General features: G+C 54.2%; 1 protein-coding gene and 2 long non-coding RNA genes across 4 annotated transcripts in view; 2 read left to right on the top strand and 1 right to left on the bottom strand.

Moving 5' to 3' along the window:
- The window catches only part of LOC107498259, a 48,306-nt gene extending 37,976 nt beyond the window's left edge, over window positions 1-10,330 (top strand). Inside the window, exons 1-3 of one of the 2 annotated variants that reach the window (XR_004952094.1) lie at window positions 2,029-2,738; window positions 9,570-9,678; window positions 10,219-10,330. Coding sequence is in view for 1 of the 2 variants with exons in the window: in XM_016121139.2 (XP_015976625.2) it covers window positions 2,594-2,738; window positions 3,380-3,906 (672 nt within the window). In the remaining variant the exon portion in view is untranslated. Of the gene's footprint in view, window positions 1-2,028; window positions 2,739-3,379; window positions 6,548-9,569; window positions 9,679-10,218 lie in introns of those variants that run through there. The other variant, XM_016121139.2, reaches the window with a different exon arrangement.
- A 1,497-nt stretch (window positions 10,331-11,827) lies between these two features.
- LOC118605353 lies at window positions 11,828-19,404 on the bottom strand. The gene is made up of 3 exons (XR_004952096.1): window positions 18,184-19,404; window positions 12,822-17,572; window positions 11,828-11,926 (listed from the first exon to the last, which is right to left on the bottom strand). It is a non-coding gene; the product is annotated as an uncharacterized LOC118605353 (long non-coding RNA).
- Window positions 19,405-19,485: 81 nt separating this feature from the next.
- LOC107498261 lies at window positions 19,486-27,649 on the top strand. The gene is made up of 3 exons (XR_004952095.1): window positions 19,486-23,335; window positions 23,887-23,987; window positions 25,538-27,649. It is a non-coding gene; the product is annotated as an uncharacterized LOC107498261 (long non-coding RNA).
- Window positions 27,650-27,947: the final 298 nt, after the last annotated feature.

Below are 27,947 nucleotides of genomic sequence, written 5' to 3'. Positions count from 1 at the left end.
GGTCCTGGACAGGCTGCAGGTGGCTGTGCGGTCTCCTTAGAAGTCTGGGAAATTTTATCCTGTGTTTATTAACTTGGGTAACAGCTTTTTGTGATGAAATTCACATACTATACCATCGACCTATTTAAAGTGTACAATTCAATGGTTTTTACTATATTTAATCTGTAGATTTGCCTCGTCTGGACATTTCACGTTAGAATCATGGCGTATGTGGCCTCGTGACTGGCTTCTTTCACTCTGCCTGGTATTTTCAAGGTTCGTCCATGTCGTAGCCTGCAGCAGTACTTCATTCTTTTTGAGGGCCGAGTAATAGTCCACTGTATGGATAGACCACATTTGTTTATCCGTTCATCAGTTGATGGATGCCGGGGCCATTTCTGTTGTCTGAACAGTCGTGCGTAGGTTTTTGTGTGGACGTGTGTTTTCCTCTATCCTTCACTTTTATATAATTCTATTCTGGGAGCCAAATGTGATCTCTGGAGGCCCCTTATAGATGACACGGAGTAAACTATGAGCCTGCTTGGGCTCTGGGTTCTCGTCTGTAAAACAGATCTGGGAAGGAGGGCGCTGTGTGTCTGCGTGTGTCTGCGTGTGTCTGCGTGTGTCTGTGTGTGTCTGCGTGTGTCTGTGTGTGTCTGCGTGTGTCTCTGTGCGCGCACGCGCCTGTGTCTTGCCGTGTCAGGATAGAGCGCCAGTGGGGAGGGGAGAGCTGGGAGGGGGAGACAGAAAGCCGTTCTTGGAGGGGAGGCGTGAGAGACAGGTCATTGACCTCTCTCTCTTTCCTCCTCTCCTGGGTCCTCTTTGCTGAGCTGGTGACAGACACAGGTGAGAGGAGTTCAAGGCAATTCGAGCTCAGGAGTCGGATGGGCACAGTTTGCCTCGGAAAGCGAACGTGGAATCGGGCCATCGATGAGTCAGGGGCAGGATGCCTTCCTGTTTCCCCCGAGGCCGTCTTCCAGCAGCGTCCTGGAGTGGCCCTGAACCCGCACAGCGCGGAGCTGCCCCCAGACGCCTGGCCCAGAGAGCTGGGCCGATGTGCCGATCTGCCTTTCGCTGCCCACTGTTTTGTTTCGGGACGACGGGTGTCTCTGGGCCTTTAGGCACCATCCTAATTTGGCCAGAGTCATTCAGCTTCCTCAAACCCAGCTCAGCAGAGTGGAAAGAGGAAGAGCTGTGAACTGGATAGACTTGGTTCAAACCCTGGGTCAGACGCTTCGTAAGTGCAAAGCCTCCGACAGGCCACTCGCCCCTCTGAGCCTTGTTCTCTTTTCCTGTAGATAAGGATGATAATTCTTACTTTGAGGGATTGTCGAGAGCATCGGATGGCAAATACCGAGTGCCTGGAGATGGTAGAGAGTCAGTAAGTGCTCACCGTTCGCCTAGGACCGGTGCTGGGCTACCTTCTCAGTCTCCCCTGGCCTGCGGGCAGGAGGCAGAGGAGGAGGGGGCCAAGTCTGCTTGTCCACTGGACGCGTCTCTCCCGCCAGCGGCCCTGCTACACAGCTCCAGACACGCGTGGGTTTCCGAAGGAGTCCGAATTTTACCAAGTTGTGTTGCGTGTCTAAGCTGCATTCCATTATTTTACATTTATCCACCTAACGCGTGCGCAAACAGGTTTATTTTCTAGCACGACGTCTCCGATGGGTGGAGATGACGGAGAGTGTGTGAAAGACGTTCAAGACGTGCTCTTCGGAAGCAGAGCAGAGGCTTGGGGGGAGGGGAAACGCCGGCTCAGGGAACCCAGGTTTCAGTGTCGGTGTTTTTGCTGCTGTTTTTCTGTGTGAGTTTGGGAAAGTCACTCAATCTATGATGCATGGGTTCCTTTCACGAAGGAATCGAATTCTTTTTTTAAGACCCCTCGCCAGCCGAGAAGCTCTAGAGCAGTGGTCCCCAACGTTTTCGTCGCCAGGGACCGGTGAGAATCTAACGCCCGACGACCTGAGGTGCAGCTGAGGCGGCGATGCTGGCGCTGGGGAGCGGCTGCGGATACAGATGGAGCTTCGCGCACCAGCTGCTCACCTCCCGCTGTGTGGCCCGGTTCCTAACAGGCTACAGGACCGGTCCGCGGCCCGGGGGTTGGGGACCCCTGCTCTAGAAGAGTGGTGATAATCTTGAGCAGTTCGTCCTCCCCGGGTATGAACACATCTGTCCTCATTTCTTCGCGGGTGGTAACACATAGCCTGGGAAATGGGACAAGTCGTGTGGGCCGGCCTTCCGGGTTTCAGGTCTTAATCACCTCACATCTACATCTTCCCTACACTGATGACTTTCAGTCAGAACCAGAAAGGTGAGATGTTAGATCTGGACCAGGCGGGGAGGGTGGGGCGGCATCTGAGGAACTGAGCAGCGTGCCGATGGCCTCATCGCTTCCTTGGCTTGTCATTTTTATTACAGAAATTTCAAAGACACACAGAGGTGGAGAAAACAGGGTAACGAATACCTACATGCTCATCACCCAGCTTCAACAGTTATTAACGTTTTCCCATCTTGTTTCATTTCCCCTCCTTCTCCAGCATATGTTCATTCTATTTTAAGGCAAACCTCATACACCTTCTTGGTTCACCTGTAAGTAATTCAGGTTGTATTTCCTCAGGACGTGTGCACCTGGACGTTATGTGACTCTCATGCCTCTTTCGCACCTGACAAATTTCATAACGTCGTCTACCACCCAGTCCACATTCAAACTCCATGTATTTTAAAGACTGTCAAAATTGCGAAAGATCGGTCGGCCTATCCAGGTATTCATTCATTCATTCATTCATTCATTCACCATGAAGTTGTAAATGTGGCCAGGTCTCGCGGGCGCTCACTGTTTCTCGGGAAGACAGCTGTGCGACATGGGATGTGGCACGAGGCGTGACTGAGCCGCGGCGGGAGGGGAGCACAGTCAGTCCTGCGGGAGGGCGGGCGGGCGGGCTTCGACGGGGAGGGGGATCGTGGCTGGATCGTGAGGGATGAGCGGGGCGCGGGCAGGTGGGTGACCGGGGACAGATGCAGCAGGACAGAGAAGGCGGGGGAGGCAGGCTGGCACTTAGCACCAGGCGCTACCTCTGCGACACACAGGCGTGAATCGTCCTGCTAATTGTGGACCAAACTGACAAGAGCCCCTAATGCGGCGGAGGGGCTCGCGGGGGAGGACGGACAGGAGCACCGTAAATAAGGAGCCGTGGCCCATTTACAGTAAGGGCCGTGGGAAAGAAAGACAGGACAACAACGAGGCGAGGGGGGTTAGGTGTGCGGGGGTCGGGACAGGCTGCCCTGTAAAAGAGGGCGACTCTCAGGTGGGGGTGGGGGAAGCTGGCCCGATCCTCACAATCCCCTTTTTTCTTCTTTGGCGCCCAAGACGACTCTGTTTCTCAGACTTTGTTTCTGCCGTTAGATCAGGGCAGTCCGGCTGCACTCTGGCCAACAGAAGACGTGGAAGTGATGCAGGCCACTTCCGGGCCTGGTCATGACCCTCCGAGTGACTGTCCATGTCCTTCCTCCTCCCTCGCCATGAGGTCATGCACTGGGGATGAGGTGGCAGAACCCAGGTCCCCAAGTCTCTGGTTTGGGGCTGCGCTTAACCCTAACCACGAGGCTGATCTTCACCCCGGAGTCGTGCTTGGTCCCTCACAATCCTTCCCACTCTCTGCCCCTCTGGTCCCCGATGGACCTTCCTCCCAGGGCCAAGACAGCAGCTGGCCAGGGGAACAAGGGCAGGCTCCGGAAAGCCGGGCTGCAGACTCGCACCTGTACCCGCTTGGAGGTGCCAAGCAGAGGACCCCAGGAGCCTGGATTTGTCACTTAACAATTCTGATTCATAAGCTCAGCCCCCAGGAGGTCACACTAAGCCCAAGTTCTCCTGGAGGTGGCAAAAATAAATTCAAGCCACTCACTGCCGATGTTATTATTTACAAGCTGTGATATTAAAAATAGGGGAAAAAAAATCGATGAATTGAAATTCACCTGTTGTCCAGGCTGTGAGCACCTTGCTTCCTGGGAACCTGGAAAATGAAAGCTCGCCATTTTTACAGTAACAAAAAGTCTTCATTTGGAAATAGGATCTATTCAGCATAGGTTTCATCTAAAAGCTGAAACCTCAAAGAATGCTGTTTATTCTCTAAGAAAAACTGACCCTTACTAACTCCGTTGCACTGGTCAAGTTAGTGATCGGATCCTCCGTTTCCACGTTTGTGAAGTGAGAAAAATAAAGCTTTGCTCACGGGGCCCTTGCGAAGATAAGAGGAGAGGACACGTGCCAAGTGCCTCCTGCAGAAAACCGAACTCAACCGGTGTCATTTCCAAAAATTCGTGAGCGAGTCCGGACCCTCTTCACGCCCCTATCACGGCGCCGGTCTCGCTGCTTCCTCACGGCGCCCACGACCTCGGCCCAGACCGAGGACCACGCGGCGGGCCCTGCGCCTTCTCTGCCGCCGATTTCCCTGGGCTCCGCGCGGGGAAGGGCTCGACACGTGTTTGCCGGACAGCGGCGCGGCCACGTCGGTTTGCATCCTGCGCGTTTTGCTTGTCGGTTTTTTGCATGTAGAGTTCAGGTGTGGAAGGAGCGCGTTTGACTGATGACCGTCATTTTAATGATTTATCGTGTTCGGGATAAATGTGCCCGCATATACTTTGCCATCCTCCCTCCAGTGGGCACGTGCGCTATTTATTCCCTGTGTATTCACTATTGTGCGTAGTTTTAAACTAAACTTTTTTTTTTTGACATATTTTCCCCTCTCACTTTACAGTTATTTCATTGAAATATATTACCCAGAGTAGAATTACTGGGTCAAAATATGTACGTATGGCCGGAATGTTCCACAGAAAGATCAATACAATGTTTTCGGGGTCGACGTAGCATGAATTCAGCATTTCGCGAATATCCTACAAATGTTCTTTTTTGTCCATATATTTTATCACAAGAATTTCAAACATGTAGAAAAGTTGAAACGATTTTACGGTGAACACGCACTATCGCGATTCTACCCTTATGGCTCACTATGTTTCCTTTATCACGCATCCGCCCATCCGGCCATCCAATAAGACGTCTTTTTACATATTTCAAAGTAAATTGCAGACACAGGTACACGTCCCCTCAAACACTTCAGCACACACATCATTATTGGTTTGCAGTTTTCAATATTTGTTTACGGTCTTCCCTTGGGAGGTAAGTTTCACACACACAGTGAATGCACAGATCTTCAGCGCACCTTGGCTGAGTTTTGACGAATGCCCGGGGAAGCTCGGGTCCTGACACAGGACATTTCTGTCGCTCCGGGAAATCCGCTCGTGACCTCCCAGTCAATCCCTGACCGCATTCTCCCTCCAGGAGCCCTCACTGTTTCGATTTTTTTCTCTGGTGGATTAGTTTTTCCCTAGAGTTCTGTGACTTTACATACATGGACTCGTACACTGTGAAATCTTTTCGTAAGGCTTCTTTCACTCCGCGTGGCGATTCCACGATTCGTCCACATAATTGTGTCTCTGTGAGTCACTCTTTTTAGTGCTGAGCATTCCACCGCCTGAATACCCTGCAATTGATCTATCCACCGATAGACACCTGGGCTCTTTCCGGGACTTGGAAATTATGGATAAGGCTGCTATGAATATTCTTGTTCGAGCCGTTCTGTGAATTTGGATATCTTTTTGCTGCTTCAATAGATGTGCCATATTCCCTTTAAATCGTCGTAATTTCCCTATCTTTAATTGCCAGTAGCACTGTGCATTTTTACCCTCTGATGATAATAATAATAACCCTTCTCGAATGCTCACTGTGGTGACAGACCCTCTAATTTATCCTCATAAGGATCCTGCAAAGTAGGTATAATTGTATCCATTTTACCTGTGAAGGGACGGATGCCGGCTCGTTAGGCGACTGGGATGTGTGGACGCTGACTCACCCCTGCTCTGTGGCAGCCTCCCGGCCACACCGTGGCTCCCTGGGGCTGGGACAGTGGCTGCTGAGTGGACCATCTGGACCGGTGCGCCACGCAGTTCTACCAAGTTAAATAATTTCGTTAATAGCTCTTTGCAGTTATATCGGTGGCATATTTTCCCCATTCTGTTGTTTTCCTTTTAATGTACATTTCGTAGAGTTTTGCCGTATATTTATTCAAGCACATCTATCTTATCCGATGGCAGAGTCAGTTTTTCAAGAGCCAGAAATCGATCTTTGCTCCACTGCTAGAATAAGTGTGGAGTTCTCTTTCCTTCTTTTTAAAAGTGCTTTTCACGTTTGGCTTTCTGACGTATTGAAGTGTATCACCACACGTGACGTGAGATGTGGAACTGCCTAAGTATGAGAAATGCCTGCTCGATTAATAAATCCAAAATGGAAATGCTACTTCCATTTAATACGTGAGGAGCAGAGGCCAAAAGAATTAAAACCCGTCTCCTAAAACTGGACGGCACGGCAGTAGCTGAACTCGGTGTTCACTCTGCTGTTTTTCCTCAAAGGACGGGAGCACTTTGCACCCCACACGCCACCCAGAATGGAGGTTCTTCCAGAGCATGCCGAGAACGGGCGTGGCTTCCAGTTTACCACCCCCCCCCGGACCCCCTCACCCCCGCCTTCGCTTCTCTCCTGCTTCCTTTGAAGTTCAAAGTTTAGCAACTTCTAAACTGGACAAACAAGAAACAAAAAAACCTCGGAGCTCGAAGGGGCCTTATAAGGCCATTCATCTTTCCATCCAGCAACACCGACCGAGCTAGGTCTTCTGATGGAGGCCCGGCATCGAAAGACAAACAGAGCCTCGCCCCCGATGAAATCGGGCGAAGGACGCAGACCTGTAGATGCGCAGATATAAACTAGCATGACAAGTAGAATGCTGGAGAGGCCTCCAGGGATTAGGACAGGCGACCCGCCCCCCGGGGAGCCGGGCCATGTGCCCTGGAGGATGTGGTCCCTGAACTGAGGCCTAGAGGATGAGGAGAAGTTGTCTAAGTTGTGAGGGGTGAGCAAAATCAGGGAAGCGCCCCAGGACCGGCAAGAGATGGGTACGTAGGAAGTCGCAAGGGGTTGTAATGCACAGCTCCGCTCCGGAGGAGGGCAGGGCAGGAGGAAGGAAGTGGGGCGAAGATGGGAAGATCCCTGGGGCCCTCTACGTCTTGTGCAGAAGCTGAAACTCTCTCCTAGAGGGGAGTCGGGGCGGAAGAGCTGTGTGGCCAGAGCCGGGCTGTAGAAACAACCCCCTAGCTACAGAGGGAGGATGAATTTGAGGAGGATACAGTAGAATGGCTAGAGATGCTAAGGCCCAAATTAGGGTCATGGCAGGAATGGGGAGAAGACATATTTAGGGAGTAAAATCAGCAGGATCTGGTGATTGGTTCAGGGATAGGGGGCGCACAGGGGCGGGGGCAGAAAGCAAGAGTGGACCCCAGATCGGATGGCACGATGGCGGTCCCCACCGAGCGAAGGAATAGAGGAGCAAATGCAAGTTCTGGGGGAAGATGACGAATTTCGTTTTTGACACGTGAGCTTAAGGCGACTGCAGGCCACTCAGGTAGTGATGACTAACAGGAAGTTGGATGTTAGAAGGAGCGGCTCACCTGCAGATACAGATCTGGGAGCCGTCGGTAAATGTTTGGTGGCTGAGTCAGCTACCAGTGAAATGTCCCAGGAGGCTGAGTAGAGGGGAAGAGGAAAGGGCCATAGACTTTACGGTATTTAGGGGCAAATGAAAGAAAGGGTCCGAGAAGAAGCAGTCTAAGAGGTGAGAGGGAGGCTACAGGAAACCATGGAAACCAGGGGAATAGGGAGTTTCACGGGGAGAGTTGTATGAGAGCACGTGGAAGCAGTCGTTGGAAAGATGCGAATGGAAGAAAATGTTCTACTTGGCAGTTACAAGGACCCCAGAGGACTTAGAACCGTTTCGGGGGGTCGGGCGTGGGCGGGTGGGTGGCGTGAACTTCAGATGACGAGGACTTGAGGAAGGAAGAAGGGAAACCCCAAGGGGGACAGGGAATGGAGGCTTTGCTTTTAAGCTTGAGCAAAAAGGGAAGGAGAGATTGGGCCGATCACCGTGGAGGGTTACGGGAAGGTTTCTTTCTCAGGTTGATGGAGACCTGAGTGTGTGAAGGCCGAGGGGTGGGAAGGCATCCGTGAGAGAGACTGGAGATGCCAGGGTAAGATGGATGAGGCTGGTGGAGCCAGGCCCCAGGAGAGGGGGAGAGTATCGGCAGAGGGCAGGGCAGGCCGGAGGGCAGGGCAGGCCGGAGGGCAGGGCAGGCCGGAGGGCTTGCCTGGGAGCGGAGCTGGGCTTGGCCCTGGAGGCGGAGCAGGGAGGAGGCGAGGCTGAGCCGGGCGTTTAGAATATTTGTAGGGGTGGAGGGGTGTGGAGCGTCCTGAAGCTCCTGCATGCTCTGAGGGAGGATCTCAGGCTGCAGAACTGGCCAGAGGCCTGCGGGGCTGGGGGGCCGGGGCTGGGCCCTCTGGGGGTCACGGTCAGACCGCAGGACCCCGGAGAGTATGGTCTGAGCCGGGAGAGCAGAGTGGGTCCCGGAGCCCAGGAGGGCAGGGGCTCCGACAGAACCGTGCCCAGTGATTGCGAATCCCAAGTTCCGCCTTCTCCACACCAGGTCCATGTTCTAGAACCCGGGTGGGGTCTGGGACCTGATAGCATCTGCTCCAGTCCTGGCATGCTTGGGCCATTCTAGTGAGGGGCTGTCATTCAGAGGTACCAATTAGGGCTGGGCGCGTTGTTGCAACAGGAAGCAAATCCCCGTCCTGACGCTCTGGCAAGTGCTGGACCGCAGCCGCGACCTCTCCTGCTCACGCCCAGCCCTGGTTCCCTGGGGGATGAAGTCATGGGACACTCTGACTCTGGAGGCCAGGGCAAGGTCCGAGCTCCCACCCCTGACCTGCCGACCCGAGGGACCGGAGGAAGGACGGAGACCCCTCGCGCTCAGCATGCTCCTCGGTCACCCTCCACCTTCTCAAGTCCGGTCCCTTTATTGTCCCCAGTGCGCACTGGATCATTCCCTTTGTTCACACTGTTACCCTTCCACGACCACTCGAGCACTTAAAAAAAATCCTAATGGACCTCATCACAACATTGGCTAAATCCTTATTCTTGGCTCATGATGCTCTCGTGATTGGTTCATGCGTGGCCCTGCCTACTTTACCCACCTACCTATCTACCTGCCTTTGTTATATGTCACATTTTAAAGCAGCAAAACAAACACCCGTGAAACCGCCATCCGACCTGAAACCTAGGGCCTTAGCGGTGACTCAGGACCAGGCAGGCGTGTGACCCCCCGGCACGCCCGCCTCCCGAAGTGACCAGCACCCTGAGTCTGTGCATCTTCATTTCCCTTTTTATACGATATCATCTCACATTACTTCCTGTATTCGCCTCCCCTCTCTGTGTCCCTGAAACGTGCCTTCTTCGTGAGAGTGTCACGGGGACTTGTTTTTCTCGCCTCATGCTGAGTTCGTGGGCACCGTCCGAGCCGTCAGGCGGCCGTCGTTGGTATTTCGACCACTGTGTGACGTCGCACGTGAGTGGGCCTCAGATCGTCTTCTGTCCGTGATCATTTGAACAGCCTCGCTGTGAACATTTTTACACGCGCGTGAACGTTTTTCTTAGGGATAGCGCTGGGCGCGGACCGGCTGTGCCGGAGAGTATGTGGCTGTCCCTCTGGGGGCCGTTGAGCTGTTCTCCAAAGTGGGTGACTGATTTGGACACCCATCAAAAGGTAAGGAGAATCTCTGTATTCGCATCTTCCCCAGCACTGGGCAGTGTCAGACTTCTTAATTTATGCCACCTGAGTGGGGGTGTATTAGTCAGGGTTCTCTAACGAAACAAAAGCAACAGGATGGATGGATGGATGGATGGACAGATAGGCAGGTGGACAGACAGACAGGCAGACAGAGATATATATATAGAAGACATTTATTTCAGGAATTGGCTCCCACGATCATGCAGGCTGAGAAGTCCTGCCATCTGCGAGCTGTGATCGGAAGGGACCAGAAAACCAGGGGTGGTATTTAGTTCAAGTCCGAAGGCCTGAGACCCAGGGGAGCCGATGGCGTGAGTCTGAGTCAGGCCTGGCCCGCGTCCGGAGGCCCAGGAGCACCGATGTCTGAGGGCAGCACCGAAGGCAAAGAGAGTGAATTCTGCCTTCCTCTGCCTCTCTGCCTCCTTCGGGCCCGTCACGGGGCGGGTGCCGCCTGCCCCGCTGGTGGGAGAGAGTGTCTTTGCTCAGTTGATCAATTCAAATGTTAATCTCTTCCAGAAACACCCGCACAGACGTGCCCAGAAACGTTTTACCAGCCATCGGGGCATCCCTCAGTCCAGTCCAGTCGACTCATAAAACTAACCATCACAGCAAGTAAAATGGCATCCCCCTGTGTCCCGTTCCATCTCCTGTTCACCCTCCCGTCCAGGCCTGGCTCCTGACGATGTCGCCCAGGTAGCCCCCCTCCGCCAGCACGTGCGGCCAGGTCACTGCTTCGGCCGCCACCGGATCCTCCCGTCGTCTGCCACCTGCCCGCCAGGCCCCCGAGCCCCGGACGTCAGGGAACACGTGTGTCTTTGCTAACTCCACCGTCAAGATGCGCGCGCAGTGCGTGGTTCAGAGCACACCCTCCGATCGGTTCCTGCTGTTTGAACAACAGGGAATTCTTGTTTATGCAGACAGAGGAAGTCAGCGCCATGCAGAGGGAGGCCGCAGCGTGCAGAGGGCCAGGGCGCCAGCAAGGCGGCTCGCGGTCATCGGTTGCACTTGGCCGCACGAGACTCTGGTGAGCGGCTCTCCTGGGCCCTGCGGCTGCTGTCAGAGCAGAGCGACTTCTCCCTGCAGGCCGGGGCCAGAGGCCTCCCAGGGGTGAGCCAAGGCATGGGGCAGAAACCCATGTTTTGAACAATGGAGGGACGAGTCAGATCAATAGCTTGTTATTAGGCCCGCTCTGTTGCCGCCAGGCGGCAGCGGGTGGCCAGGCTTCGGCTCCTGGCCACGCACCTCCGGCAGGGCTATGGCGGAGCTCCCTTTGGTTCAGCCCGCAATCACGGGCCCATGGCCGGCCCCACACCCGTGCCAGGCCAGGCAGGTGGACTGAGGTGGGCTGCTGTGTGGGGGGCCTTGGCGGGGGTGGAGGGGCCTCCAGCTTAGTGAATCCCGTCCTCTGGGGACTTTGTCTTTCAGCAAAAAATATGGTGATTTGAAGTAAACATGGACTTGGGCCTGGAGGCCAGAACCCCGTCTGCAGTTCACTGAAGGATGTTCCGCCAGGCGCCTCTGCGTCCCTCTGGGGGCCGAGGGAATGGGTTCCCTGTGGCCTTGGGAAAGAAAACAGAAAACAGTTGGGGGCAGGGAGAGGGCACCGTTCCAGGCTTCGTTCTCCTCAGCCCACAAGCTCCCATGCGTGCCGTTAACGGGGTCCCGTCCCCCCATGCGTGCCGTTAACGGGGTCCCGTCCCCCCATGCGTGCCGTTGACGGGGTCCCGTCCCCCCATGCGTGCCGTTAACGGGGTCCCGTCCTGGCCGCTGCTCGGCCCGCGTCCCCCCTGCAACCCGGGCAAGTGGGCACGAGGACCCGCCGACTACTGATCCGGGATTCCGTCCTAAATGTAAACAGGGCCCCTTTCCTCTTCCGAGTCTCCAGCATCTTCAGAGCATGTTCCTGGCCGTTATCCCGTTTGATCTTCCTAATGTTTATTCATCGCAACGGCCCTAGGTGTCCCCGGTTTGCGCTCTGTCTGCGGCGATTTCTGTTCCCTCTGACAGACCCTCTTCCCACCATGCGGGCGGCATCGGAAAGTGTTCAAACCACTCTCGTGGGGCGGGAAGGACGCTCACGGCCCCCCGCCAAGCGGTCAGGCACATGGCAGACGCCGGTCACGTGATCGCCTCGACTCAGCTCGGTGCCCGCCGTCCAGGGTCTTCTCAGTGCTTCCGTTTATTTCACAGCGACCTTGGCGCGCGAGGCGCTGTGTGAGAAATGCTGAGGATACAGAAACAGCATGGTCAGGCCCTGACCCTGCTCACAAATGGCGGAGGTGACCCATTGCGGGGTGCCGTGCAGACGCTGTGAGGGGTCTGAGTTTATCTGCCTTCGAGCAGAGCCCCTGCCCTCTGGAGGGAGCCAGACCTAAGCCTGCCGTTGAACAGCCACATGACACGGACGGCTTCCCGGCCCCCTCGCTCTTCAGCACCCTTTTCCGTAACGAGTGACCCTAGAGCCACCATGTACCTAGAGCCACCATGTACTGCATGCCTGCCGCATGCCTGCCGGGTGCTTCACTGTCGCCTGGGGGCCATCGTTAGCATTTGCATTTCACGGAGGAGGAGACGGAAACTCTGAGAGGTCGGTAGTTCGCCTCATCACACAGCAAACAGCGGGGGAGGGGACGAAATCCACCCGCGACCAACCGAGCGACCGTCTGGCTTCCTGAACTCGAGGTCTTTCCCTTCCCGAATGCGGCCTCCCAGAGCTGTTGTGAAGACTGAACGCGCAACGTCGTGAGACTTCTAACGCGAAGGGCCCAGAGCAGAGCCTGGGTCCCGGCGGGCCCCCCGGGAAGACGCTCTCGGGGTTCCATCGCCAGCTGCCACCTCTCTCCCCGCATCCCGCGGGCCACAGCATCCTCCCGCATTGTGCCCCTTGCGGTAATTAGTGCACGAGCCGAGGCGTTCATGGGAAACAGCTCAGGCTGTGCCCTTCCTCTCTGAGGACCCGGGGCGTTTGGCAGGGAGGCTCCCAGAGGCGAGGCGGGCAGGTTCGGTCGGTCGAACAAAGCGGAGGAGATTATTCAGGAAACTCTGATAAAGAAACCAGTTGCTCTGGGCTGACGGATCGGGCCACTCCTGCCCACACTGGACCTTTGTGCCTGACTCACCTGAGCAATGGCTCTGTGTTGTTTTTCTTGACGGTTCTTGAACCGGGTGGGTCCCCCTCAATTCTCACGTCCTTGGGCAATGAGAAAGGAAGGTGCCAAGGCTGAGCAGGGCCGGCAGCCGGTGCCCCACAGTGCCCCGTCCAGGGACGCGCGGAAGATCTTGAGCCCCTCCTCACCCCAAAACCTTAGTGGTCGTGCCGGCAGTAGGGAGGGCTTCCCTCCCTTTTCCTCTCCGGAGTCTTTCTCCCCACCATGGCCCCAGGCTTCTCTGTTCTGCCCACCCCAGGTGCCTGCTGGGCCCCGAGCCTTCAACTAATCCCTCCTGGGGATTAGCCAGCCCCACCAGACTAACATTTGAGTAATAATAACGCTTCCTAGGTTTCTGCAAGCTCGGCTTTCACATCCATTATCTCGCCTGATCCTCACAGCAGCCTCGCCAGACAGGCATTAAGTGGCACCATCTTAGTTAAAAAACAAACAAACAAACAAAAAAACTGAGAAGGGAAGCGGGTGGGTTCACCCCAGGTCACCAGGCCAGAAAACACAGAGCCAGCACCACGCCCCGGCGGGGAACCGGAACCAGGTCGCTTGGCCCTGCGACAGCCTGTGCACTCTTGGGAGCAGCGTCCCAGCCCCAAAGGGGAGGGCTTTTATTGGAGGGTTTCGCAGCCCCCGTGGGGGGGAACGGGGAGGCGCCTTTGGCTGTGGCAGGCTGTTCAGGAGCTTGTCCAATTATGCCCCTTAGCAGCTGCCTCCCGACGGGGTGAGCGGGGTCGGCGGCGGGGACGGGGCGCGGGTCTGGCGTCGCCGTCACAGAGCAGGAGGTGGCGTCTCCCTGCGGAGGTTTGCGATCGGGGCGGTGGAACCCCTGCAGAGGATGCTCGGTGCCGACTCAGCGGTGACCCCACCGCCGCTAAGCGGCTGCCCGGTTTGCCATCTTCCGAGCACCTTCGCACGAGGATCAAAAAGGCCTTTGCGAACGCGAGTCGATGCTCCCCGCCCTGTGGAGAGAGTGGGACCGTTTCCCGAGGGCATCGGCGTAAGGCCCAGGTGACCGGGAGACGCCGCGCTGCCTCCTCTCGGCGTCCCTGCTGCGGGGGACGTGGTGACCAAGGCTTTGCGTGCCTGTCGGACCGCCGGCCTGCTCGCGCCTCCGTCCTCAGGAGCGAGCCGAGTCCCGGCTCACCTCCCTTCAAAGAGCCGCTGGACACAGCGTGTGCGGCCGGGCTGCTTCTCCCCTCTTCGTTTTCTTCCTTTACTCTTTCCGCTGCCACCGGAGGGGAGTTGGCGTCGTCCACCGACCCGGGTAGGAAACCCGAGGCCGAGGGCTTGGCGAGGACACGGATGCGCACGTAGCTCGGTGGTTTCCCCTCCGAATAGATCTCTCGCCGCCGTTTTGTGTCTCGGAGACGCCGACCTTCCGTTCGACATCCCTCGGCCAGGTTCCTCAACGCTGAAAAGCCTGGGGTTGCAGCGAAGGGCTTTGTGGGCTGAGAAGCGTCGCTGGGACCTCAGCCCCGGCGTCCTGCTCCCGCGGGTCAACGGACTCGCCTCCCGGGTCTCTGTGCTGCGCATCTATGCGCTTGGCTGGGTGCTCGAAGACACCAGAAAACAGCAGACTCAAGTGGACGAGAAGAGAAAGTCGAAGTTATGTTGCTAAAAGGAAAATGCGGTAGAAAATGTCTCTCCGTGTAGTGCCTAATGACCAGCTGTTGGGGGGGTCCTCGTGACATGCGGGTATTTAGGTTTTAATGACAGTCGAGGGTTCATTCGTCTAACAAGTGTTTGCTGAACGTTCCTGAGGGGCTGATGGCCTTGCTGTCCTGACCGTTCAGGAAGTAAAAAGGTCAGGGGTCTGTACGAGGAGCTGGGAGTGACCAGGGGACAGTCCAGCTCTGTGTCTCGCCGACGATGCTTGCCTTCACCTTCCTTATCTTCCGAGTTAGCTGATTGGCCTACAGTCATTTCTCTCACCTGCTCTAGTGGGTTTCAATTTGCCATCATCTGTCTCGGCCTCTAATCTTTCTAGTCAAGGAGATTTTTCAACAATAACCTGAGAGGTTCTTTTTGATTCCAATTTCTTAGGGAGAAAGAAGCCCAAACTAAATTCCTAAAACCTCACACCAGTCTCCCTGCCTCGTCCACAGGAACGACTGGGGGGCTCCCTTTGCTTTCAGACGCCCAGGTGTCTTGTAGCCGCGGGGCCCTGTGTCCCGGCTCGCCTCCGTCAGGCGCTGAGCCCCTCCTACACCCACACAAACGCGGGTCCCCTTCACTCCCGCCTGGCTGGCTCTGACCGGTCCCCAAGGCTCCCGCTTCGGCCTTGTCGCACGGAGCAGCGCCCCAGCCCGCCCGAGCCCCGTGAGGCTGGCTTTGGCCTTCAGGGCCTCCTATGCCACCATCTCTGTCTCCATCTGGCCCAAGGCCACGCCGGGCGACTCCCCTGCCCCGCCGAGCAGCCCGCTCCAGCCACGTGCCACCCGCGCCTCCTTGCCCGGCGAGTTGAGCCAGAAGGAACGTGCCCCAGCCCGCCTGGCTCCCTCGCGGCCGTGCGTGACTCTGACCTTCTCTGGGACCTCGTCGCTCCCCTTCATGAGTGTGCGCCTTCGCTCGGCTGTCACCCTGTCACCCGGAATGTAGCGCTGGCTTCCACCCGAAACCGCTGAGTCCTGTACCCGTTCCCAACCAGCCGCGTCGGGTTTTCCCCGAAGCCTCCCAGATGAGTGTCGCAGGGGATTCGCGGCCGGCCAGATCATGGTGCCTTTCTGTGGCCTTAATGACGCAGCGAGATAGTAGTGTGTGAGTTTTCACAGCCTCCTTTCAATACGACCAGCGAGCATGTACTAATGCTTACTCCGCATCGGGGATGGAGTGACAAGTTTTACCTGCTTTGTCTCATTTAATTCTCATAAAACGTTTTCAAGGGAGGTTCTGTTATTACTTTCTCTTTGTGTATGGGGAAACTGAGGCATAAGGCGTTTTGGTAAATTGCCCAGAATCACATACGTGGCTTGTAGTGGGAGAGACCAGGTCTGGCCGGGTCCTCGGCTCGCCACACCCTGCTCTGGACCCTGGTCTTACGTGGCCTCACTTCCTCCGAGTAAAGAGTCCGGGCTCTGTCTTCATGGCATACTCTACAGGGGGAAGTCTGGCTCTTTAACCTCCACCTTCAGGATGGACGAGTGGAGCATGAACAGAGGGGGCGCAGTCCTCGGGATCCAGTTAAGGGGAGGGGGCTTGGGAGCCCTTCGGGTTCGTCTGTATCAGCGACGGCCTTGTCTACCTTCTGTTCTGAGCCTGGTAACAATCAGGCCCCCCGACGCAGAAATGCGGGGGCGTGAACCCTCTCCTTTGACACCGACCAGCCGTGGGGCAGTAAGAAATCATCTGTCCACTCTGGGCCGCGGTCTTCTCATCTGCAAAGGGGGTGTGGTCGTCTGTGCATGTACGAATGGGTCACCGTCAGGGCAAATGAGGTCAATACTGAGAGGACTTGGTAAACAGTAATGTAACTAATGTGGAGGTTGATATTTGAGAATAATACCTCGTGGGTCCCCCGCCCCTCCACCAGGGCCCTGGGCCGAGAGACGCAAGGTGAGTGTGGAGCTTAGATGGACGGGTGTCCGCCAAGAGGCCGAGGGACCCGTTTCCCAGGCTGCGAGCCTTAGCTTAGTCCTGACATCCCAAACGAGTGTGCGAGCGCCCCAAACCGAGAAGCAATGGCATCTGGGAGAAGACGTGGTGACACCCCGTGTCCAGTGGGACAGGACCTGGATCCACCTGCCAGCGTTTTCTGTCTGCAGCACTCCTCGGAGCGGCCGGATTGCGTCCCGGAGTAGCACTGGCAGGACCCGAGGGCTGACAGGCCACGTGAGGGCCCGTGGATGGATTGAGCGGACGCTCGACCAAGGGCCAGATGGGACGGTTTCGGTCGATGCTACGAGCTGATGTCAGTGCGAGAGGGTGACATTACAGACACCCCCTTTTTCCAAAGCCTCGGCAACATGGCTTTCCCACCACCCTCGCCCTGCCCCTGGAATTTACTGGAACCCCAGAGGGAAGAAGGTGGGAGACCCCCGACATGATTGGGATTACTCGTCACTACCCGGCGGCTAGTGACAGAGAAGAATAAACTTACGGCTTTTGCACCTTTGTGTTTGATTTCTGAGAGTCGTACGGCTTCACTGGGTTCTCCTCGCTCCAGTCTCAAGTCACGTGATCCACAGGGCTGGTCTCCGCCAACCCCCAAAGTGCTGTCACAGCCTAACTCATTTAACACAGACGCCTGAGGGGTTTTCGTCGCTAAGAAAGAGTTGTTTCCGTTAGGTACGCTTGTTATCCAAGTGTCTTGGTAATGACATCGCTCATCTATTTCTTCGTAATACTTGCCGAAGCCTCGCGCCACGATTTCACAAGTAGGACGATGGAGACCGGGATGCTGGGTGTTTCCTCTCAGCTCTTGGGTAACGAATGGAGGCACCTCGCAGCATTCGTTTCCTTGTCGGAAGCATCCTTTCTCGCCCTATCCCCAGCCTCTCCCAGGAGTCCGCTCTGAGCCGGTCTTCTGGGGAGGGCAGCTGACGAAGGCTGCGGGCCGGATGCCCACCACGACCCCGGGAGGGTTTCCAGCTGCAGCCCGACGCCCCTTCTTTAGCACGTGATTTTGCTGATGGTGGTGTCAGGGGAACTGGGCACGTGGCAGGAGAATGATGTGGGTGCAGCTGGAGCCCTAGAGCAGCCTTTGGCGACTCCTGCAAAGATGGGAAACAGAAACTAAAAAGGAGCCAGGTAGTTTAATAGCTTGAGTCACACCAACAAAACTAACCGACACCAAACCGTACGAGCCGAAGTCCAAGGTCAGGGTGCGACTTGCTGCTTAAAGCAGCAGCGAGCACGGTCATCTGCATTCTGCCGGTGCCGGCCACACGCCCGCAGGCCAGTCACCTGCCTTCTCTCCGCCGCGGCATCTTTTCCTTTACCGCGGACCCAGACAAGCAGCACCTACTCCACGGCGTTTTCATAAAGCGGAAAGGGGGAAAGCGCTTGTGCCTACAACTCTTTCAGGACGTGTTATGAATATTGAGAACTAGATCGGGTTCGTTTTCTGTGATTGCAGGGCTCACGTGTTAAACCTGTTTAGGGGCGCGTGCGTTAGCCTTTTAGAAATTACTCTAGAAAAAACTGTTCTGTGGGGTAGCCATTTCCATTTCTCACGTACATAGAAAAGAGCGTCTTGGTTCCAAACATCTTCAGCACTCTGGCTTTTTTTGCACTCACTCATTCCACACACATTTGCCGATGGGCCTGGGACACTGAGCCCCCATCAGAAGATGCCCCCCCTCCCCCTGGCTCTGAAACTCACCCATTTCCAAGCGAGAGATGCGTGCGGAGGCCCAGAGAAGCTGGCTCTCCGGTCCGGGCGGCCAGCGCTGCCCAGAGCAGCTGCCAGGTGACTGATATGAATTCTGACCTTGAACGGCGTGGAGGCAGGAAGAGGGGCGGCCGGGGCCAGTGTTCGAGTCTTTGGATCGGGCCTGGGGAAGGAAACAAGAGCCCAAACCGAAGGCTCCGAAGCTGGGCGTGGCAGGAGAGGGCGGTGGTCGTGCCGGGACCCCGGCGCCTCACTGCTCCAGGAACTGGGTTCCGAGGGTCCCACTGCTCCCCCAAGGGATGGCACGTCCGGCCTCTCAGCTCCCCGAGAGGTCCGCTCTCCCGGGACGCCGCGTGCCGCCTCCCGCCCCAGTCCGGCCAGATTCCCAGGGACTCGGTCTCGTCCTGACTAACGAGCCCGTGTCCGCCGCGCCTGGCAGGTTTGCAGGCTTCCGAGCCCCCCGCACCCCCTCGGGGCTGTCCTGGGCTCGCGGTGTCACCCCCTCTCCCGTCCCACGTCTGCGTTTCCGGCCGGATCACAGAGCTCGCCGCCCTCGTCCCCTTTGACACAGACACGTTCGTGTGTTTATCATTCATCTCTGTCTTCCCTACGAAATCGTCGCCTGCCCGAGGACGAGGGCTGCATCGGCTCCTTTCCTCATGGCCAGTTTCTCGGCTCCCGGCTCGAGGATGCCCGTTCGCTAAGTAAGGGAATCATGTCGAAGGCATGAACGTGTTCACACCATTTCTTTCTTAAAAGTAATTCGAGGCAGCTTTCATTCTCTCCCATGATTCTCCTTGATTCTCGAACAACGTCTGGAAGGTCAGACTCCTTTTTAAAGGTGGGAGAAGCGAGGCCCAGAGAGTGTTAATGGGTCCGCTCGCCTGAGGCCGCGCGGCGAGGCTTGGCCGGGCTGGACGGGACCCAGATGCTGGCACTGGTCACTCCAACGCTGAGTCTCCTATGCGAAAGTCTTGGGGGTGTACACACACGCACACACGCATGTGCACACGCACGCGCACACATACTCTCTCCCAGTGATGGGGAGGCGAAGGGAAGGGTCATGCCTGAGCACAGGGCGACGTTCTAGAAACAGTCATGATCTCAGCGCTTCCTGTCAAGACCGCCCCCGGAGCCCGGCTCGCCCGCGGGGCGGGAAGTAGTGAGTTTGACATTCCTGACATTTCAGCGTCCATCAACCATGGTGACCGCAGTCCCAAAATAGTTTCTGGGGCAGCCGGGCGGCTGAAGGCTTGTCACAGGACGTGCCTGAGGGCTGGCCATGGGTCCCTGGAGCTCCCAGAGCCGCTCTGGGGGCTTCTGGGCTCCCCCTGACCCCTAAGACCCAGGGCTCCCCATGTGGGGGCACTTTCCGTCCTGCTCACGGGGAACACCTGCCCGTCAAGTGGCCACGTCCACGTCCGCGTGTCAAACAGCTGCGTAGGTGGAATTTCAAAGAGATGCGCCTCTTCTTCGGGACAACGCAGAAGTGGATGTGTCTCAAGTTACTGGCGCTTCCTCTCCTGCCCTTCGCCCTGGCATGTAGAGTCCACGAGCCTCCGCCCGCCTCCACCCCGGCCTGCTCCTCAGCCCTCTGTCCTCGGGACTCCAAGGCCTGCTCTGGCCCCCGGGGTTTGGCTTCCCTCGGCTTCGGATCTTCAGATGGCCAACCCCTGGGGTCTGCCCACACCCTTCTGCTCTAGGCCTGAAGAACCCACACCCACAGAGGGGGCTCTCCCTCCAGGAGGCACCAAGGAGGCCCCTCCACGTGCCCGTCCTTGCCATCTGCCCGTTCGGTCACCTTCTGAGCCGGCCAGAGCCACCTCAGCATGGTCGACCCTCCTGGGACCGGGTCACTCGTCTTTCGCAGGTTTCCAGCTTCAGCCGCAGGGCCTGTGGGGCTGCAGCACCTGGGATGACACCTGACAGCGGAGCTGTCGACTGGGCAAAAACGGAGAAGCCAGCTGCCCCCAGTGTGGGCCTGGCCGTCCTCTGCGGCTTCAGGGCCCTGCAGGCGGGCCAGGCCTCTGCGGGCCAGGCCAGCGGGCAGAACTCTGTGTGAGAAGTCAGCCCGGGGTTGGGGGGCGGGGGGAGGGACAGCTACAATGAGAACCTCGGTGGCAGAGCCCCCGTGGGTGTGTCCTTTTTTGCCACTAGGACTGGCCCTCTCACGGGATGGGCGGAGCGTCTCTCAGGCCTCGTCCTGCTTTTACTATGATGCGGGCTGTCTGCGTAGCTCCAGGCTCCCAGGGAGGCGTGGACGCGGCGCCTGTGTGGCCCTCGGGCCAGCGCTCTCCACGCCGTGTCCCTCGCCCCGCGCTCCCCAGATGCCCGCCCGGGGTTCTGGGTGCACTGCCTCAGCTGCCACTGTCATTTGTACCTGCAGAGCAGGCGACACTTAACCCAGAGGCCGAGCCACTGGCGGGCGTTCGAGGCCCCTGTAAGGAAGGGGCGGGACATGCCCAGTCCTTGTCACCCTGCATGCTGGCCTCCTTCGGGGGGGGCGTCCCCGGGCCGGGGGGCTTCGTCGCAGGGTGGGGGCGGCGAAGGGCCACTGCGTCTCCCAGGCTCCCTCGCAGGGCGAGCTCCGCGGAGACCGCGTTTGTTATTCGGCTTCCCGGCCTCCCTGCCAACAGGCAGGTTCAGCTGAGGATTCCGGCCGCTGCCGCCTTCCTCCCCGGAATATTAAGCAGGCTCGGGCGGCCCGGCCGGCACTTCCTGTTCCCCCAGCTGCCACCCCTGCTCGCGGTGGGGGCTGGGCGCAGTGGCTGCGCTTGACCCAGGACCACGTTAGGGTGGCACTAGGGCCACACGCGTGGGCGCGGGTCGCGTCCCCTTGCATGGTTTCAGCCTGCGGAATTTAAAACGGCAAGAACGGCAGGAATTCCATGACGGAAGCATCCACCTGAGGGAAGTGGACAGTCATAGCTACCTGTCCACCTGTCCCGCACAAAGGATGTTCCCTCTCACGGCGTCACACGGCAGAGCCCGTCCTCGCCGCGAGCGGTGACATTCAGACCGTTTCGCGTGAGCTTCTTTTAAGTTCTAAGAAGAGTGAATGTTTGCCCTGGAAGAGTGTCCAAGGTCCCGGAGTGGTCACGTCCCCACAAAGTTTCCCATTTCTGTTTCAGAATTCACGCAAAGCCAACGTGAAGAAGGGCACTTATGCCAAAACCTACGCCTGATGGAGAGAGACTCGATGCTTCTCCCCTAAGCTTGGGAGAGAGGAAAGATGTCCGCATGAAGAGATGTGTTTTCCCACGCCTCTTCAGTACCACGCCGGAGGTTCTGGCCAGGGCCACGAGGCCCAGAGAAGAAATGAACGGCATACAGATCGGAAAAGGAGAAACAAAGCTGTTCCTACTGGCAGATGACGAGATTGTAGAAATTCCCCCCAAATCCACCAAAAAGTTCCTAGAATAAGTGTGTTTTTCAGGTTCCCAGGATACAAGATCGATATGCAAAAACCATCTAACCATATCTCTCTATATTTGAGTAATGAGCAATTTGGAATTGAAAAAAGTACCATATACAATAGCTCCCCAAAAGGTACAATGCGTAAGGTACAAATCTAACAAAATATGTGCAGGATCCGGATCCCTGGCCGTGTGCATGTGGGACCCGGCCAGGTGTATGCGAGCTGAGATCACATGTAGTTCAGGTTGCTGACGTGCGTTTGGGGATTTAGAGTCGCTTCTTCTTCTTCTTCTTTTTTTTTTTTTTTTTTCGTATATTTAAGATAGTTCTAGCTGTTTCAGTATAAGAATGATGTCCAGGAGTAATCTCTTGCTTCTACCTGTATGTGCCCTGGGCCTGGCGTTGGAAGTGCGTGTGTAGCCGTGCAGAAATAACGTTTGAAGTACACGGAGCCACAAGCTTGTCTTTGGAACACGTTTCTGACCATCACATGCGCAGTCACAGCAGAGGGCTCGTTTTCTATTGATGCAGAATCAAAACAAAAGTTCTCTCCTCTTATTAAAGGAACATACTCAATTACGTAGCATATTCAGTTACGAATACATCAAATCTTCTTTTTTTTTTTGAAGATTTATCAGAATTCCTGTGAGTACATTTGTGTTTGAAGTCATATGTTTTTATGCAGTATAAGGATCAGGAATAAGAAATACCACCTCGAAAGATTTCAATCAGTAGTGTTAGAGGGAAGCCTGAATTATTTTCTATGCTCTCTACAGTACGTGATGCTATAAGATTGTTGTCATATGAAACAGCACAAAAAAGTAGGAAAAATATTATAGAAGCAGTCAAATAAAAATATGACATTTTTTCTGGGTTTGGTGATATTTGTGATGTTAGTCACCTGATTTCAAAAATTTTAAATTTTTAAAATTTAAAGTTGTTGTGATTTCTTCAATTTTTATATGTTCATATATATTTTATTTCAAGTTATATATTTATAATGTTTTATTATTTCCCTTAATAAGGGCACCTAGAATTGTGTAAGCTTTAGATCTCCACGAAGCTTAAATATTCTCCTAACCGACAAGCTAGAGTATAGAAAATGAAGTAATAAATCTTTAATTAATACAGAAGAAGCCAAGAAAGGGAACATAAAAGGTACAGAACAAATAGAAAGCAAATAGTGAGATCGTAGATTTAAATCGACACGTAACCATAATTACGTTTAATATACATGAACTGTACACAACCGAACTTTAAAAATTGAGAAACCGTGTTTAAATAATCCAACTCTATGCTGCTTACAGGAGATGAAATTTAAATTTAAGGTGATCAAAGCTAAAAAGTAAGCTTAGAAGAAATAATTCCATGCAAACAAAACAAAGAAAATTAAAACCGAAAAGAGCTAATTGAGCTATACTAATATCAGACAAACCGAAAAAAATAAGAAGACACTGCTGATAACTTTATGCCAATAAATTCGTAAATTTTGAGGAAATGGATAAATTCCTAGAGAAACACAATTTACCAAAACCGGCCTAAGAACACATAGAAAAATCTCAATATTTGAATAGATCATTTAAAAATCTTCCACAAAGAAAACTCCAGACCCAGGTGGCTTCTCAAGTGTATGCTATTAAACATTTAAAGAAGAAATATCATTGGTCTTATACAATTCTTTCAGACGACAGAAAAAAAGAAAAAGGATTCTTAAGAATTTTATGAGGTAAGAAAAACCCAGATTCCAAAATTTGGCAAGGATTTTACAAAAAGGAAAATTATAGGTTTATTTTGTTCAAAAAGATAAATGCGAAAATCCTAAACAAAATATCGAAATAGTCTATAATATAAAATTTTTAAAGCAGACTGCAAAAGTACATGTACATAATTGCAACAACTTGGAAATGTCTATACATGGCTCAAGGATGGAAGACATATAAAAATGAAAATAATATTTGTATTAGGATAGCGAGATTCTGACCATCCCTCAAAAATTTACTATAATGTCATTATGTTGTTTTTAAAAGAAAAAAGTTTTGAGGCCTATGGTTTCCCGTTTATCTTTCTTTGGCGTATATCTTATCTTACTGTCCTATAATAATCATAAAAGTCACTAGAGAGACACTTCTTCCTGGTGCGATTAGCTGACGAGATAATGTAGCTAACGTTTATGTAGACATTGTGGCCAAAATCACAGGTCAGTGAGTTGAAAGAAAATCTTCTGATAAATCGTTCGCATTTTTATTTACATTTGTTTGCACTCTGCATCCGTCCTAGATCCTTAAAGCGGTTGTGGGCTGTGGAGCTGATTAACAGGGGAGCTGGCTCTCGGCAACAGCAGTCGTGCTCCTGGCTGCGAGTCCACCTGCAGTTCCGAGGTTGGTTTTATTTCACCTTGGCTTGTTTCTACCTAAAGCACCTGAGGCCTTTAACATGGATATTCTGTAACATAGCTAAACATAGAACTTAACTTTAGATTCCTTGGCTAGATAGCCCAGTTGTTAAGGGGGAAAAAAGGCGTGTATTATACCTCCTTCCAAGAGCAGGAAGGAGCTCGTGAACTCCACCCGAAACACTTGAACACAACGCCACAATACTGAGATCTCTTTGGTTTGTCTTCTCATCTCCTAGTTTGATTTCGTTGTGATTTTTTTTACCCTCAACATGTTTAATGAAATATGTAAGTTGTGTTACTGGCGTTAGCTCTTCCATCTGAGAGGTCCATGTATTCCCTTAGCGAACAAATCCCAGGGACTTAAATTACATCACGCAGTGGCTATAGTTCCATAATCGTCACCCACTTTTAGCCTGGGATCTTGTGCTGGTCAGAAGGAGGAAGGGAATATGGTCACAGCCATGGTCAGCAAATTTCAGTGCGTTCTGTCTCAGCTGCTTCCTTTGCATTCGCTCTCTCTCGCTCTCGCGCTCTCTCTCTCTCTGAAGAATCTCGTGTTCTGTTAGCTTCCACCACCACCTGGACATCAATGCCCACGTCTCCCTCCCCATCCCCAGGCTTCACATCGCATGGCCAGTTTCTTGCTGGACATCTCCTGGAAGCCCCGCGGACACTTCGAACTTTGTAGGACACTGAACTCATCTCGATCTCAGACTTGTTCTTTTTCTGTGCTCACCTTCAATCCCACAGGGTCACCTCCCTCCGAGACACACCATTTTCTTTTCTTTTCTCCCGCTGACTTCCGAATCCCATTTTCATATCCATGTCAGTATACCCTGCCTTAATTCTCAGCAAGGTAAATCTTTTTTTTTCCCCAGGGGATGGGGAGAAGGAGTAAAGCCCCAGCAATATTCTACCAGCACTTTAGTGATGCAGACAGACACACCATCCACCTGCACATGTGTGTCTCAAACCCCCAGTGATCAATCAAATCATTGATAGATTGTGATACGATATAATCACCATGACATGAATGTCTCCCTCAGGCCATGAGTCTTTAGAAGACTGGGTATTTCATCTTCCGTCTTTTTCATGCCTTAATTAATAGTGACTGAATTCTCTGGACACTTATACACCATCCCTAGCCTATTGGGGCACATACCCTCCCAATGGCCATTTATGCCATTAAAGTTTCACAGTTTATAGATGCGCCTTCAATACCAGGGCCTTCACGGTCCCCCTGGTGAGCAGTTAGCAGATGCGGCCTGAGGGAAAGGATTAGCTCATGAATTTCTCAGTGCTTTGGAGGCTCCGTGCATGGGGAAAACTGTTCCACGGCATTGATTTCTGAAATATGGTGGTGGAAATGACTTGGACACTGTTTTTATGAGTCAAGATAAATGGGGTTGCCTTGCCAGTAGTGTAAGTTCCATACAACTCAGGTTGGAAGGGATAATTTCTGAGTCTTTTTTTCCTCCACAGATAAAATATAGGCCTTTCAACGCTGTAAGAGTAATTTTATTTAATTCACAGGAAATTACATTGGCATAAGACCCAAAACTATTGGTGGAACAGTTACCCCACGATGATTTTTAATATGTCAAAGTGGAAAATTGGACTCACAACCTTCGAGACGTCTTCGAGCTGAGAGATAACTTTAGGAAGCAGTGCTGTACTGTGACACGTAATTTCACGCCCTTCCTGGACTGCCTAGTCACATGAACTGGCTTATTCTGTGACTTTCTATGGTGCTACCGAGGTTGACGGAGTCCGACAGCTCGTCCACTAAGATCCGCTTTTCTGAAAGGAAAAGGACGTTCCCTGTGCGTTTGTCATGAGCCCGCGTCTCTAGCGATCTACCTACGGACAATCATTTACGGCGTGTGGCCGAGCGGAGCCAGAATGAGATGGTTCTGCTTCAAGGATCCCCAGGCTCAGATCCAACACCCCGAAACTGCGAAGTGTCTTCCTCACCATTGTCTGAGCCTCACTACATGGTGTCACAAAGGGCGGCAACCTGATGGATGGCAAGCTACGTAGTTAGAAGAGGTTGATGGCAAAGGATAAAAAATTGTATGGAGATCGTGATGCAAGGCAGAAGACCACACGGTCATCACTGTGGGTCCCTAGAGCTAGCCGGCCGGGCGCGTCACTGCCTGCCATGAGGACCCCACCAGGGAGAAGCAGCTGCCGTTCCTGCGCTCGGTGGGGCGGGGGTAGGGGTGGGGGCGGCTATGGCTTCAATGATCACCCCGGCTCCACCACACCTGACTCTGGAGACCGACTCCATGCCCGCGCCTGCCTCCCCACCGCGGGCGAGCACGTGCCACCGCCGCCCGCCCGCACACACGGCACGCTCACCACGATCCTGGATGAATCGAAGGTCAGTTCCCTGCCCGCCACATCCCCAAGCCCACCAGGAGTCACCCGGCTCTGTCTGCTCCTCACTCCAGGAAAACCCCAACACAGCAGAGCAACTGTAGCCTCGGGTCGTTCTGAGCCGCGGGCAGGGGCCAGAATGTCTTCCCTTTGTCCCTTTAACGTGTACTGAGGAAGCTCGCGTATTAGAGCCTCTCATTTCTGTCCTCAGGATGATGGCCTCCCATCTTCTCTCCCTGGAGAGCCTGCCGCCCCGCCTGCTGGGCTGTAAGTAAAACCTGCAGGGCTGTGTAGCACCCGCTTCAGTTCTTGGCTTTGCCACTGATTAGCCGTGTGGCCTTTCACGAGTTACTCTCCTTCTCTGGGCCTCGGTTTCCTCGTCCACGACGTGAGGCTGAAACAGACCAAGGGTGCAGCCCCGGCTGGAGATTTTAATATGTGTTTCTTTTTAAAGGCTCAGCAAATCCCTCCCCATCTTGTCTCCCCACGGTCAGCTGAACCGGAATCTCAGGGGGCAGGGTCCTGGCACGCTCATGGTCAAGCCCCCGGTTACACCAGCCAGAACGGGCTGTCGCCGAACCAGGCTCTTCATTCCGCTTTTACCATTATTTAACTTTCTTACAGTTTTAGCTTCAGTCCTATGCATATGTATAAACACAAAGGAACTATTTCTATGACCCCCTCCCATTCTGACTGGGTCTTAAATCTTTGTCAGAAATAGCTTCCTGAACAACAGTGACTTTTTCGGGGGGTGGGGGACACACCACCACTGTCGTTGCCACATTTTTCGTGAACACGGCGCTCTCGCTTCACACAAATCCATGTTCCAGTGAAACAGGATGCCGCCACCTTACATAGCAATGTCCCAGAGCTGCTGTGAATAACACAAGGTGACAGACAGAAAAGGGAGCGGTCGCGGTTAACACTCTGGGTAGGGAGAGTCCTTGGACGTTTCTCGGCCACAGTTGATCCTCAGGCTCCCCGGTCGTGTATCTCCTCTGATCTGAGGACAGCACCTGGATTTCTGAACAGGGACTAGTGCCCAGTACTGTCAGGTCCAAGGCCAGGGCTGCTGGGTGGGGGCCCCAGGATGAGCCTCTTCACCTGCCCACTGGGCATGGCCCTGGGCACACTCTCCTGTTTTCACCGCAGACCGTGCTGGTCACTAGACTGAAACCGACACAGTTGAAATCTCATTGTTGGAGTTCCGCCTCTTTTTCCCTCTTGGAAGATGAGTCTATCTTGAAATGATTTACTGAGAAAATAAAAGAAGATTGAATGATAAAGCTTTCACGGCAGCTTCGTGTTACGATTAATTATCATGGATGGGTGGTGACAACCCACCTTGAGGCAGCCGCCTCTGAGCCCTCTTTGTGACTCGTCCTTGGCCTTGGGCCAGTCTTCAGTCTGTCTAGCTCAGTTTTAGCAGGAATCCTGCTCAGTCGTTTTAGCAAGAAGCCTCTGACCCTTAATACCTGATCTTCCTCTGCATCTGATTAGATTCCTTGCCCAACCCCCACCCCCTTAACCAGTGCCCCCGACCTGCCTTCGGCAGGACTCTGTC

This window comes from Rousettus aegyptiacus, unplaced genomic scaffold (assembly GCF_014176215.1).
Source record: "Rousettus aegyptiacus isolate mRouAeg1 unplaced genomic scaffold, mRouAeg1.p scaffold_m13_p_7, whole genome shotgun sequence".
NCBI lineage: Eukaryota > Metazoa > Chordata > Mammalia > Chiroptera > Pteropodidae > Rousettus > Rousettus aegyptiacus.
This window is presented reverse-complemented; position numbering and strand designations above follow the sequence as displayed.